The sequence below is a fragment of the Periplaneta americana genome, chromosome 15 (genome assembly GCF_040183065.1).
Source record: "Periplaneta americana isolate PAMFEO1 chromosome 15, P.americana_PAMFEO1_priV1, whole genome shotgun sequence".
Lineage (NCBI taxonomy): Eukaryota > Metazoa > Arthropoda > Insecta > Blattodea > Blattidae > Periplaneta > Periplaneta americana.
This window is the reverse complement of record NC_091131.1, coordinates 45,142,131-45,156,451: the sequence shown is the minus strand read 5'-3', so window position 1 is coordinate 45,156,451 and position 14,321 is coordinate 45,142,131. Positions and strand designations below refer to the sequence as shown.

The 14,321-nt window shown below is 36.1% G+C and overlaps 1 protein-coding gene across 2 annotated transcripts in view; it reads left to right on the top strand.

Moving 5' to 3' along the window:
• Rbpn-5 (Rab GTPase-binding effector protein rabaptin-5) overlaps positions 1-13,978 on the top strand; it is a 50,845-nt gene extending 36,867 nt beyond the window's left edge. For both annotated transcript variants that reach the window (XM_069847027.1, XM_069847026.1), the window contains exons 12-15: positions 234-421; positions 2,048-2,183; positions 5,190-5,417; positions 8,519-13,978. In XM_069847027.1, coding sequence (XP_069703128.1) covers positions 234-421; positions 2,048-2,183; positions 5,190-5,417; positions 8,519-8,686 — 720 coding nt within the window. In that variant the 3' untranslated portion in view covers positions 8,687-13,978. The remainder of the gene's footprint in view (positions 1-233; positions 422-2,047; positions 2,184-5,189; positions 5,418-8,518) is intronic.
• The last annotated feature ends 343 nt before the right edge of the window (positions 13,979-14,321 follow it).

Here is a 14,321-nt window from a genome sequence, read left to right as displayed (position 1 = left end):
TCAAAATGTAATAATGTGTGATATTAGAACTTTAACACAGTCAAATTATAAGTCTTTGAACACGATTCAGAACATGACAATCACAGTGATCATTAGAAGAACAAAGCAAATTACTAAAGCTTATTGGTTTAAATCACACCGCATACACAGAATTGTTTTAAAATAGGCCACATTTTGATGTGATGAACAAAGTAATATGATTTTACTTTGATACAATGATATGTTTTGTACAGGACCTGCAAGTATTACTTTTAAAGTTCCATGAAGAGCTGATTGCTGCTAAAGTTGCAAAGGAGACCATGGAGGAACGGGAACAGATCTTGCGCTCTGAGATCCAAATAATACGTGACCAGATGAGTGGTGAGCAGGAAGAACGAGTTAGTATGGAAGATAGTCTCACGTCAGAATTGAATAATCTGAAGTAAGTTAATACCTCAGCTTGATCTTTTGCTGACAGAGAACATTTACATTTATCTCTGCTGGATATTGGTGGGCACCTACACAGTATGAAAAATTCAGAAATCCCTTAAAATTACCTAATTTCTGTTTGAATCTATATTTTATAAAATTGTTCGCATAATTAGCTAACCAATCAATCATTCAATCAGTCAGTCAGGCATAATGGATCAAGTCGATCCCACAGTTTGAATGTTCAGAGTATAGACTGCCGAGTTAACTCTGTGATAGCTCATCTGCTTCCACACTAGCTGCTCTGGGTTTGATTCCTGGCAGAGTCAGAAATTTTCATGTAAAATTTTTACCTTGGAACTAAGAGGACGGCAGTACACAACTTCTAATCACTAGATTGTGCACCAATATGCCTGGGTTAAATCCCAAATCTCTTAGCAGTGCGTATGAAGAGAAGGTATATGTTACTGTTGATAGTGATTCGTCTGTCGGATGGGGAGATTAAACCTGGCAGCCCCCTTGGTGCTATTGGACAGGAGTAGGCTATGTGCCGGTACCAGATTTCCCCTTATTTCTTCCTCATCTTCATCATGATCCTCACTCATTCCCTACACTACATTTACACAAACGCTTACACATACACTCACCCTAGTACACGACATAACTCTCCACAGATACACATCATGCATAGCGTGGCCTGGCGAAGTGGTGTGCAACTTGAAAATGGGTTACAGTCCTGCCATCTATCCGCATTTTGCGGAACCCGAACCAAGAAAGTGAAATGGGTAGGCATTAGATACATGTATACATGTTCAGAGTATATCTTAATATTTCTGCTGTCATTCATGTGTCCTGTTCATTGTAATCTTTTTGCATTTACTTTGTTTTGTGATTGTAGACCTACTATGTAATTGCTATTTCTAATTTTTCACTATTTTTAGCTGAATTAATAACTTACTCTTTGTGTTCATTATAGTATGAAATTATAAGAAGAATAAAATGTTCTTTCAACCAGGACATTGAGAAATATATAGTTGTATGCACGAGTCTAAATTTATTAAATCTGGCTTCCAGTCCATATGAATGTTCAGAACAGAGCACTTTATCTGCAAAGAAAAAACATTTGCTATTTGTAACTTGAAGAAAAAATACCATTGATGTAACCACATAATTTTCTGTAGGAACAAAAATTCTGTGCTGACCTAGATTGCAAAGAGAGCTCAGAAAAATTGAACAAAATATAAAAAGTATACCCACGACCTCGTTTAAACTTTCATGTAGAAAGAAATGTTGCTTTTTGAAAATACTTTACCACATCTTTCTGTGGGAACAGATAAATTATAGCAAATAGATGTGCAACATACAATAAAGTCCTGCCCATATACTGCACTGACACTAGTGATTAGGTGTTAATTTATTTTATTTATACAATAAAAAGGCTAATAAGTTGAAAAATATCAGACTTAATGATGTAATGGATCTCTTCAGTTACTTGAGTTGCATCATCTCATTTTCCTCGTTAATTGAATCATCAAATTGTGTGTACTAGTGAACTGATAATATTTATAGAGTGCATCTTTTGTTTTACTTCACTATTACCGCATTTTACTTTGTTGAAACTTTAATTATCATCTCACAGAACACAGCTCCATATATATGAGAAGGAACGTCATGAATACAAAGTTACCCATGAAGAGCTTGAAGAATTGGTGAAAAACAGTCAGCGGACAGCAACAGAATTTGAAGGTCAACTTACAGAAGCTCTCAAAACTAAGGTGAATATAGTAAAGGAAATTAACAACTTATCCAATATTGATACTTTTTCATAGTTATTTCCAGATGGAGGCTTTCGTTTTTCCCGTTTCTTTTTGCATTAGTGTTAAGAGTTTACATTAATTATGAAGAAATGTACGGAATTATAGCAGAAGAAAATAGAGTGCCCTGAGAAAATCTGCCTTAATACCTTGGTCCACATCAAATTTCACTTGGACTTGATATGTTTCAAACCCAGATCTCTGGCATGGTGCTTGTGACTGATTCCAAAATTGAAGTTATGATATTAGAGCTTATTATTTCATGTCTAATACTCTTCTTATTTCGTCTTTAAATACAGGCCTGTATATTGCCTGTTCCTTTTCAATACTCTGCCTGTATGCCATCTTTTCCATATTTTTGGCCGACCTACGGTTTTTTTTCCAATTGAGAACTTTCTTTGCTGTCTTTGTGATATATTCGGTCTTCATTACTGGAAGTCTGATACTCTGTATTCATTACTCCAAGATCTGATACGCGATCTTCACTATTCTAAGTCTGATACTTGACTTTCAGTATTCGATGTATAATACTCAATCTTCATTATTCACTGTCTGATATTAAAGGTTCAATACCAAAAGTGTGATAATCGATCTTCAGTGTCTGAAGTGTCCAATATTCGAGGTCTCTTACTCGATCTTCAGTACTTGAGATCTGATGCTGGATATTCAGTATTGGAATCTGATACTAGATAGTTAGTACTTGAGATCTGGTACTCGATATGCAGTACATGGGATCTGAAACTCACTATTTAGTATTCGAGATCTGACACTCGATCTTAGTACTCGAGATCTGATACTAGATATTCAGTACTCGAGATCTGATACTAGATATTCAGTACTCGAATCTAATACTAGATAGTCAGTATTCGAGATTTGATACTCGATATACAGTACTTGGGACCTGAAACTCACTATTTAGTATTCGAGATCTGACACTCGATCTTCAGTACTCGAGATCTGATACTAGATATTCAGTACTCGAAATCTGATACTAGATATTCAGTACTCAAATCTAATACTAGATAGTCAGTATTCGAGATCTGATACTCGATATACAGTACTTGGGACCTGAAACTCACTATTTAGTATTCGAGATCTGACACTCGATCTTCAGTACTCGAGATCTGATACTAGATATTCAGTACTCGAATCTAATACTAGATAGTCAGTATTCGAGATCTGATACTCGATATACAGTACTTGGGACCTGAAACTCACTATTTAGTATTCGAGATCTGACACTCGATCTTCAGTACTCGAGATCTGATATTAGATATTCAGTACTCGAGATCTGGTACTAGATATTCAGTACTCGAATCTAATACTAGATAGTCAGTATTCGAGATCTGATACTCGATATGCAGTACTTGGGACCTGAAACTCACTATTTAGTATTCGAGATCTGACACTCGATCTTCAGTACTCGAGATCTGATACTAGATATTCAGTACTCGAGATCTGGTACTAGATATTCAGTACTCGAATCTAATACTAGATAGTCAGTATTCGAGATTTGATACTCGATATACAGTACTTGGGACCTGAAACTCACTATTTAGTATTCGAGATCTGACACTCGATCTTCAGTACTCGAGATCTGATACTAGATATTCAGTACTCGAGATCTGGTACTAGATATTCAGTACTCGAATCTAATACTAGATAGTCAGTATTCGAGATCTGGTACTCGATATACAGTACTTGGGACCTGAAACTCACTATTTAGTATTCGAGATCTGACACTCGATCTTCAGTACTCGAGATCTGATACTAGATATTCAGTACTCGAGATCTGGTACTAGATATTCAGTACTCGAATCTAATACTAGATAGTCAGTGTTCGAGATCTGATACTCGATATACAGTACTTGGGACCTGAAACTCACTATTTAGTATTCGAGATCTGACACTCGATCTTCAGTACTCGAGATCTGATACTAGATATTCAGTACTCGAGATCTGGTACTAGATATTCAGTACTCGAATCTAATACTAGATAGTCAGTGTTCGAGATTTGATACTCTATATACAGTACTTGGGACCTGAAACTCACTATTTAGTATTCGAGATCTGACACTCGATCTTCAGTACTCGAGATCTGATACTAGATATTCAGTACTCGAGATCTGGTACTAGATATTCAGTACTCGAATCTAATACTAGATAGTCAGTATTCGAGATCTGGTACTCGATATACAGTACTTGGGACCTGAAACTCACTATTTAGTATTAGAGATCTGACACTCGATCTTCAGTACTCGAGATCTGATACTAGATATTCAGTACTTGAGATCTGGTACTAGATATTCAGTACTCGAATCTAATACTAGATAGTCAGTATTCGAGATCTGGTACTCGATATACAGTACTTGAGATCTGATACCCAGTCTTCATTACTTGAAGTTTGATATTCAGTCTTCAGTATTCGAGAAATGATCTGCACTCGAAATCTAATACTCATTGTTCATAACTCGAAGGCTGATATACGACTTTTAATTCTGTAAATCTTGTACGTCATCTCTAGTTGCTATTAATTTTTCTTCCATTGCATAAACGAAGTAAGTAGGGAATTGTAATAAAATATTTATAAGAGGTAAACGTCCATAGTAATGTGGTTTCAGTTACACCAAATTCACTTAGCAGAATATGAAATATCCTTTTAAAATGTTTTACTTGAGTAACAAAATTATGTTCATATGCATTTTTAGGCTTTCATTATGAATGAGATCACACATAGACTTTTCATTACACAGTGCTATAGTGGGTCTTTGTAGAAGTCATTCCTTACCAGGGGTTGACTATATTATGAAATTAATATTGGACAAAGGAACTGTGGGATAGATTTTCTTATAGCATTTCGATTTGCCCTCACATTGCCAGTCTGCTGTTACCTAGTACTGCAGTTTATGAAATTACTCTGAATAGCTTTAATGAAATAGATGTTAAATGAACTATCTACCATTTTAGAAACAACTAGAAGAACAAGTAGCCGAACTGAAGAGTCGTGTGGGGTCCCTACAACAAGAATTAGATAACAGTGAAGCAGTGCAGAAGGACTTTGTGCGACTATCACAGTCACTTCAAGTTCAGTTGGAAAGGATTCGTGAAGCAGACACTCAAGTCAGGTGGCAGCATGATGAGGATGTAGAAGAATGCCAAGGCTGTAGGACTGGATTTTCCTTTACTCGTAGTAAGGTATGTAGGCTAAAGTAAGCACTCAGGATCATTTATTTTAACATTTTCATTTTTGTTCCTTTTTTAAATGTAGTATTATGAATGTTTTACTTTTTCATTGTATGAAGTATAAAAAGGAAGTTTTTTTTTTGGGGGGGGGGGAGGTTATTCTATGACACTTTATCAACATCTTAGATTATTTAGTGTCTGAATGAGATGAAAGTGATAATGCCAGTGAAATGAATCCAGGGTCCAGCACCGAAAGTTACGCAGCATTTGCTCATATTGGATTGAGAGAAAATCTCAGAAAAAACCTCAACCAGGAACTTGTCCATCCTGCGCCGTGGCATCGTGGTCTAAGGCATCCTGCCTAGGACTCGCGTTACGGAATGCATGCTGGTTCGAATCCTCGTGGGGGAAGAAATTTTCTCATGAAATTTCGGCCAGTGTATGGGACCATGCCCACCCAGCATCGTGATGCATTTGGGGAGCTGCGATAGGTAGCAAAATCCGGTTGCAAATGCCAGCTATGATGGCTGGGGGGATCATCGTGCTAACCACACGATACCTCCATTCTGGTTGGATGATCGTCCACCTTTGCTTCGGCATGTGGGCGTGAGGCCAGCAGCCGGCTGGTCAGTCTAGGCCCTTCGCTGGCTGTAGCGCCATGGAGTATTATTATTATTATTATTATTATTATTATTATTATTATTAGGTAACTTGCCCTGATCGGGAATCGAAAAAGGAAATATTGTGATGTTGCAAAAAAGTAGATTTCGAGATTTTCGCAGAACTACACGTTTTCAACATTCCTGATACCGAAAAAGTGGTTTTGGACATGATTTCTGTCTGTCTTTCTGTGAACTATAATTTCTCCGAAAGTAGTGTCAGATTTTGTGAGAGGATTCATTGAAGGGTAACTGATCTACCATCATTAAGCAGTGTAGATAGAATTTTGTGACATTCCTTTTTGCTTGAATTTTCGGGTCAGGATACAGTTTGAATAGCAGCTGAATCTGAGGGAATTACTGTTTTAGTAAACATATTTTTTCCTAATTAATAGATTTTTTACAGCTGTCTTTATTACAATATTTTTTATCCAGCATTATAGTAAAAGGAAAATACGTAGTTGGCAAATTCCACCTGCTTCAGCACTTGAATCATAGTCTGTGTGCATTATTCCTAAATTATTCCACTTTTAAGCATTTTTAAAGGTACAGTCACATGTCGCTGCTTTTGCTGCGCAACTTTTGTACTGCAGCTGCAAAAGTTGCGTGTCGTGTTCACATGTAAGCCAAAAGTAGTGCGCTGCACGCTACTTTTCGTGCTGCGCAACCCGAGTGCAGCATAAGTTGCAACTGGAGGTTGCGAGTCTGTTCACACACAAGGCGCTACTTTTGCAGCCGCAGTCATGCTGCAGGTTTCCATCTCCGTGTTGACTTCTCAATATGCATTTTGTGGTTATGTTCGCATTATTAATAAACTCATGCGAAAGCTTACTTATCTATTATTTGCTTTTCTGGCCTAACTAGTATTCAGAAATTGGCATTATTTTTACTATAAAGCTTTTAAAAACGCCTATATACTTAAATGATAACCAACAATATATTCACGTAATCAGTGTTGGCTTAGAATTTATAAAACAGTTATATTACCGGTTGTTCTGTATGGTTGTGAAACTTGGACTCTCACTCTGAGAGAGGAACATAGGTTAAGGGTGTTTGAGAATAACGTGCTTAGGAAAATATTTGGGGCTAAGCAGGATGAAGTTACAGGAGAATGGAGAAAGTTACACAACGCAGAACTGCACGCATTGTATTCTTCACCTGACATAATTAGGAGCATTAAATCCAGACGTTTGAGATGGGCAGGGCATGTAGCATGTATGGGCGAATCCAGAAATGCACATAGAGTGTTAGTTGGGAGACCAGAGGGAAAAAGACCTTTAGGGAGGCCGAGACGTAGATGGGAGGATAATATTAAAATGGATTTGAGGGAGGTGGGTTATGATGATAAAGACTGGATTAATCTTGCACAGGATAGGGACTGATGGCGGGCTTATGTGAGGGCGGCAATGAACCTTCGGGTTCCTTAAAAGCCATTTGTAAGGAAGTAAGTAAGTAATCAATGTTGGCAATGCTCCTGTTTGAAACTACGCTACAGAAAATTAAAAAAATGAATTATATCGTCAGCAAATATGCTCAGACTGTGTTGTGCATTTAATAACTGTAACAAATAATTTATTTTCATCACATCTAACATTAAAATACATCCAAACAATAAAAGTATCATTGGCACATTTGGGTGGCAACACTGGTCGCAACTGCAGCAAAAGTTTCAACAAAACCGATATCAAAAATGCTGCGGCTGCAACCCTGAGAACCCTGTTCACACGTCGCTGCTTTTAAGCTGCACACAACATGGAAAAGTAGCGAGCAGCAGGTTCGGCAGCCGCTACTTTTCGGGTTGCACCGTTGTTCACACATTGCAGTACGAGAGTTGCGCAGTTTTTTGTACTGCAGCGCTGCAAAAGTAACGACGTGTAACCGTACCTTAATATGTGTGTGTGAGTGCGTGCATTTGCGTGTGTCTTTATTCTCATGTGGACATGAATGTAAACGATATGCATAGATGAAAGTTTTTTTTTTTTAAGAAAATTATCGAATAAGTGCAGTAGTTACAGATAAAGTGAGATTTTTGTGTGGAGACCTAGAACTGCCCTACTTCTAAGCACTTTGTTTAAGCTTGTATTAATTAATTAATCGGGTTGCACCGTTGTTCACACGTCGCAGTACGAGAGTTGCGCAGTTTTTTGTACTGCATCGCTGCAAAAGTAGCGACGTGTGATCGTACCTTAAAATGTGTGTGTGAGTGCATGCATCTACGTGTGTCTTTATTCTCATGTGGACATGAATGTAAACGATATGCATAGATGAAAGTTTTTTTTTTTTTTTTTAAGAAAATTATCGAATAAGTGCAGTAGTTACAGATAAAGTGAGATTTTTGCGTGGAGATCTAGAACTGCCCTACTTCTAAGCATGTATTAATTAATCAATCAATCCATTAATTATGGAGAAGTAGAAGCAATGATTGCATAAAGTGTATGTTTTTAATTTGTACAGCAACACTGTCGTCACTGCGGACGCATCTTCTGCATCAACTGTCTGTCCCACACGGTGCACAGCGGACCTAATCATCGACCTTCGAAAGTATGCGACGTCTGCCATACACTGCTGGTGCGGGACACTGCTCCATATTTCAGCACTGAACCTCCACACACGCCAGACTAAATTGATCTACAGTGAGATACGCCATTTCTCCATAGTTTTGTATCATATACGTATTAGGTCTACTGTTATTATGTCCGTTTGTTTGGTAAAAGCTTGTCGACTAGTTCAGAACCTTTCCACATGACAGTGAAGTCGAGAGACAACGTCCTTTAGAGAGGTGCTACATGAATGATGTCAAAAATCCTTCATTATAAAATTGATACTGTACCTTCGTTAAACTATATCTACCTACAGACTAGCTTTACATCGGCATCTATTTGTAGCCTGTTAAGAATTGAGAGAGCTATCACAACTGCATTTTGAGTACAAGTGTCATCAGGTGTTTAAGATCTGTATAGAGAAACTGATTTCATAATATCACATTATTAAATATATATATTTTTTTTGTCCACACACAAGAAATAAAAGTTTGGATTTTTAAATTTTTGTAGCTCTGAATGATTGTGAATTCTGTGTTCAAATTTCTCTTGTGTGCAAGCTGGCAGACAGTAACAGTTAGCAAGTGTTTGTCATTTTAGAGGGGAAAATTTTTTGATGTCAATAGGTAAGAATCAAAGCGAAATAGTATTCAGTATTGTTATTTGGTTGGTCCCCATAAGGTGATGCTTCAAATCATTATGTTAATTGAGATATTATTTTTGTAGTATGCAAAGTGATGTGCAAATAATTTACACGAATGTATTGCATTCTTTATGGAAGAAGAGGAATATGGGATGAGGAATAGCTCTAGAATATCGGCCTTAAGAATTCTTGTAATATCCGTGTGGGCCTTATAACAGGATCGCCAGGCGAACAGCTTTGACAGTTTCTGTGGTGTTTTCAACAAGCAACAACTGGTGCCACGTGTGACTGTTGGAAACTTTATACTACCTAGCTTTATGTCTGTTATGCACTTGTTACGAAAACTAACTACACTATACATAAATATTACACTTGAAATTAGACATAAAGGAATTAAAATCTTCAAGATACAAAAACAACAGCACACCACAATCATGTTTTGTATACTCTTACAGGAGAACGAAACACAAAAATCATGTTGCTTCCTAAATTAAGGGGACACTCAACTATATTTTGGAACTTTTTTCCTATTTGACCAATCTTTTTCAAATTTGGAGAAAAAGTTTAATATACACATGGAAAGTAACATGCAAAATCTCAGCGCATTAGATCCAATACTTTTCAAAATAAAAAATATTTCAACTTTTAATCAATCATTAATTGAAATATCACTTTTAATTATCATTTTTTTTATTTTTGTGCATTTGACTGTGACTTCTCAATGAATAGGGGAAGAATTCTGCGTATTGATTTAGTTCTGTCTCGTAAATTAGTGTAGAAATTTAATTTTTCATTTCTATGACACTTTTTCTCCAATTTTTAAGTTCAGTGTCCCCTTAAGGACATGCTTATATCTCTTGACCTCTGCCCTGTTGCACCAGGAGAAAGGATAACAAATTGCCTGTGACGTCACATGATCCAGCCACGCGGCTGATGACAATATGCAGTAGTAGGATTTAAGTTACAATCAGTGCATGAATGCTCAATAGTGTTGTGCAATTCGTCGTTCTATAATTATTTCGAGTTCAAAAGTTTGAGACTCACTTTACAGTAGTAATATTATAGTGCTTTTTAACTCATGGTGGTGAGAGATAGTCAGTTAGTGGTCTATTTTAGAAAAATATAATAATATGAAAAAAATTCCTCTATGTAGTGCATATGGCTGTAATGTAAGAAGTGAAACTCATAGGGGAAATAGTTTCCATACATTTCCAAATAGAGATAGGTAGATAGGAAATGGGTAGAATTTTGTAAAAGAAAAACATTTTGTACCTGGTCCTGTAGCACATTTATGTTTATCGCATTTTAAAGATATAGATTATGAGCAATCACAGATTTTAAAAATTCGAATTATAATGGATGAAAAGTTCAAAGAACCTTCGTTAAAACCAGGAGTCATTCCTACTACAGTAGAACCCTAATTATCCGTCACCCTATTAACCGATCGGCAGATTATCTGACTGTCTTTTTGTCGCTCTTTTCTTTCTTTCTTTCTTTCTTTACTGCGGAAATAAACATGTAAGAAACTTAGTACTATATCTTATATTAGTACCTATTTTCTCTATGAGTGTTTTATTTCAAGTCTTTACCTTTACATAGTACTACTGCAGGCAATAAGAACAGTTACTTCAAGGTGTTTTTCCTAACTTGTAAAATAGTCACTATCTGCTTTCAAAGAAATAGTCTCAAGAACTTCCGCACAATAGTTATATAGGAAATCTGTGCAGCATCCAGTTCTTGTTCTACTGTTCGAATGCCCATACTTTATAACTTCTATGCAAAATATGTTCCACGGGTGTCAAAAGTGTTTTACTAAGTATTGAAATAAAAATGCAAATAATTGAAAGGTTTGGTGAAAGAGAAATCGCAGCTCATTTCGCATCAGAATACGTGATTGGCATTACAACTGTGAGCGATTTAATGAAAAATAATGATAAAGTGTATAACATATGTAGATCTACAACAGGAGCCCTCTACTATTCCTATCCTTCTGCAAATAACCATCATAAGGAATTTCCTTGGCCCTTATAAATCCGTTGTTGACGATCAGAATTAAAATAGTGAACTTTTGATCCACTATCTAGCATGCTAAACAGCACTATGGAAGAAATTATGACACTGTAGTATGGACTTATGAAAATATTTTATGGTACGGATTATCCGATTTTTTCGATTAACTGTCCAGTCCACCCCCTTCATTACTACGGATAATAGAGGTTTTACTGTATAAGGATAAATGAAAAACATAGGCATCAAGTTCCAGTAACGTAATTGGTTTACCATCTTCGTCCTACAGCAAATGACAAAGAACTGAATGTTATGAGGCTAGATTGAATTCGAAAAAATACCGTTACTGAGTTGTCTCGTCAATAAGAGTGACGACGAAGGTGGTAATGGCAACAGTGTTGGAAAAAAATTCAATATTGAAGGAGGTGAAAATACTAAGAATTCAGAAGTACAGTGTGAGCTAGGAACTGTAATTATTAGGAAATATGAAATACTGAATGAAGAAAATATTAACGAAATCATGGATGATGAAGTAAACCAAGATATTTTGAATGTTAGTATGCACTACACATGATGGTATCACGACTCTCCTTCTGTGTCCAATTGCAGTCCGTGAATTTATCCAAGATGTAAACTGTTTGTAGCAAGAATATCTCCAGGTCTTATTAGCTGTATTTTCAGAGGTGAGTAATTTTTTTTTAGCTCCACTCTTTGTTTTTTTCACCTCCACTTCAGCATGTGGACATGAGGCCAGCAACCAGCTAGTCGATCTTGGCCCGTCATGGGCTGTAGCACTACGGATTTTTACTCTTTGTTTTTAAAGATAAATTATGCCTCACTGTAGTTAAAATATCGCGATCTATAATTAATTTACGAAACTTAGGATGTTTTGTCACACACAAATATTCACTCTTCACCAAATTTATGTTTCGTAATCACAGCAACACATGCTTTCTTCATCATTATTCATGGTGACACATTCATTGCACTTACACCAATGCCTAGAACCAGCACGATTTTCGATATTTACACTAACAGGATCGGAATCGCTATCAGATTGGTGTAATCCTTCGCAGTCGTATTTTTCTGGTTCAAATTGCTAAGGACAAATAATATTATGTTCCCCCATTTAAAACCATACGCTGAACTAAGTCTTGTTCATATGTTAAATGGCCCGTCTCTTGGATCGAGTGACGTCATGGTTAGGTTACATTTCGTGGTGTAATATGAATACCTTTGAACTCAAAACGATGGGACTTTGTGCATTGTGAATAATTCTTCTAGACTAATAAACTGAAGTGAAGAATGGAATTTCCATTTCTGTGTTTCGTTCTCCTTTAAGTGACTGAAGCAGTGCTTTTGTTACTTTGAAATACAACAGTGCTGGTGGTTGTAATGTTAACGTGAAAAAAAATATATATTTTCCTCACCTTCATGGAAGATGTCAGAGCTGTTCTTCTAGCAGCCTAAGTATAATGAACATGACTATGCAGCTGAAATGAATCAAAACTAGAAACATAATGCAGTTCACTGATATTTGCTGCTGAATGATTTTGACACTTTCTTTGTAGCCTTATTCTTTTTCTCCATATGTATTGTATTGGAAGAGAAGATATGAATGTACTGTCATATGGCGGAAGCTATATAGTAGGAATGTTTGTCTTGTAGTTCGAATATTTTGTTCTCCCTAAATGCCATAGAAAATGTTTAAAAAATAATTGTGGAAAGAATTTTAAGCTATTTCTGGCACCATGACGTGAAATTCATTCATTCATAGTTCTCTGCCCAAGGGCAGGTCTTTCACTGCAAATCCAGCATTCTCCAACCTTTTCTATTTTCTGCCTTCCTCTTTCTCTATGCATATGATCCATATATCTTAATGTCGTCTATCATCTTATATCTTCTTCTGCACCGAACTCTTCTCCCGATCACCCTTTCTTCCAGTGCATTCTTCAGTAGGCAGTTTCTTATCAGCCAGTGACCCAACTAATTCCTTTTTCTCTTTATGTTCAGCTTCAGCATCATAAATGATACTTAAATCACAGTCTACTATATACAGTCACGAAGCTTGAGTTTTGAGGGTGCTAGAAACAATAGACTGTGACGGTTCTATTTTGCATTGCCTGTAATGAGGCGAGATTAGCGATCCTAGTGGTGAGCAACTATCTAATGTTTGCATATTTACTACGTATTGAGCTTCACGACTGTATATACTATACTGTGCTTAAATTATGTGTAAGGATTTTCTCGATTTATTTCTTTGGATTTCTATGAGTTATGTAAAAAAAAAAAAAAAAAAAATGTCGAATTTATTTTCTTTCTGGGTACTGTAATATTGTGTGAAATTCTCTTGGCCATACAGTAGATTTTTTATATTGTTTTTGTAAATTTCTATGGATAATATTTAAAAATTTATTATTATGGAATTTGAGCTGTTTCTGGACACCATGCTGCAGGCAAATCTCTTAAAATTATGTAAGGGAGAGACTTCTCTTATAATGTAAATATTTTGTTTCTCAGAAATGCTATGGGCCATGTTTAAAAAATGGTAAAATATTGTAGTTTCATCAATTTCTCGACATCAGGCCAGGGGAGGAAGTTCTTGACTTTATCAATATGTGGATTTAAGTCGTCGTGTTTTTAAAATCTAGTCTTTCAGAATGTCATAAAATTTTAATTTTTGTTAATTTCTGTTACTAGTAAAAAAAAAAAAAAAAAAAAAAACCTGAGTATGTCCATTATTCTAACATTCACGGGGTGTGTGTGTGTGTGTGTGTGTGCTTGTGTGCATGCGTGCACATACAAGAACAGCAAATGGTTCGATCCTAATATAAATTAGTTTTGTTAGAAATAAGAAAAAGCTTGGGTTTTGTGTAAGAAATGTGAAGTCTATATTTTGTGATTGAATAAGGGCAGATGAAAGTAAGTTTTGTACGTTATCTCTTGTTCTTATGGAATGTTATTACAACTTTGTACATTTATTTTACATTTCACGATCAATGTGATCATATTTTGGTGCATTCCCTCATATACACACGGAAGAAATTTTGAAGTATGTTTGAATGAA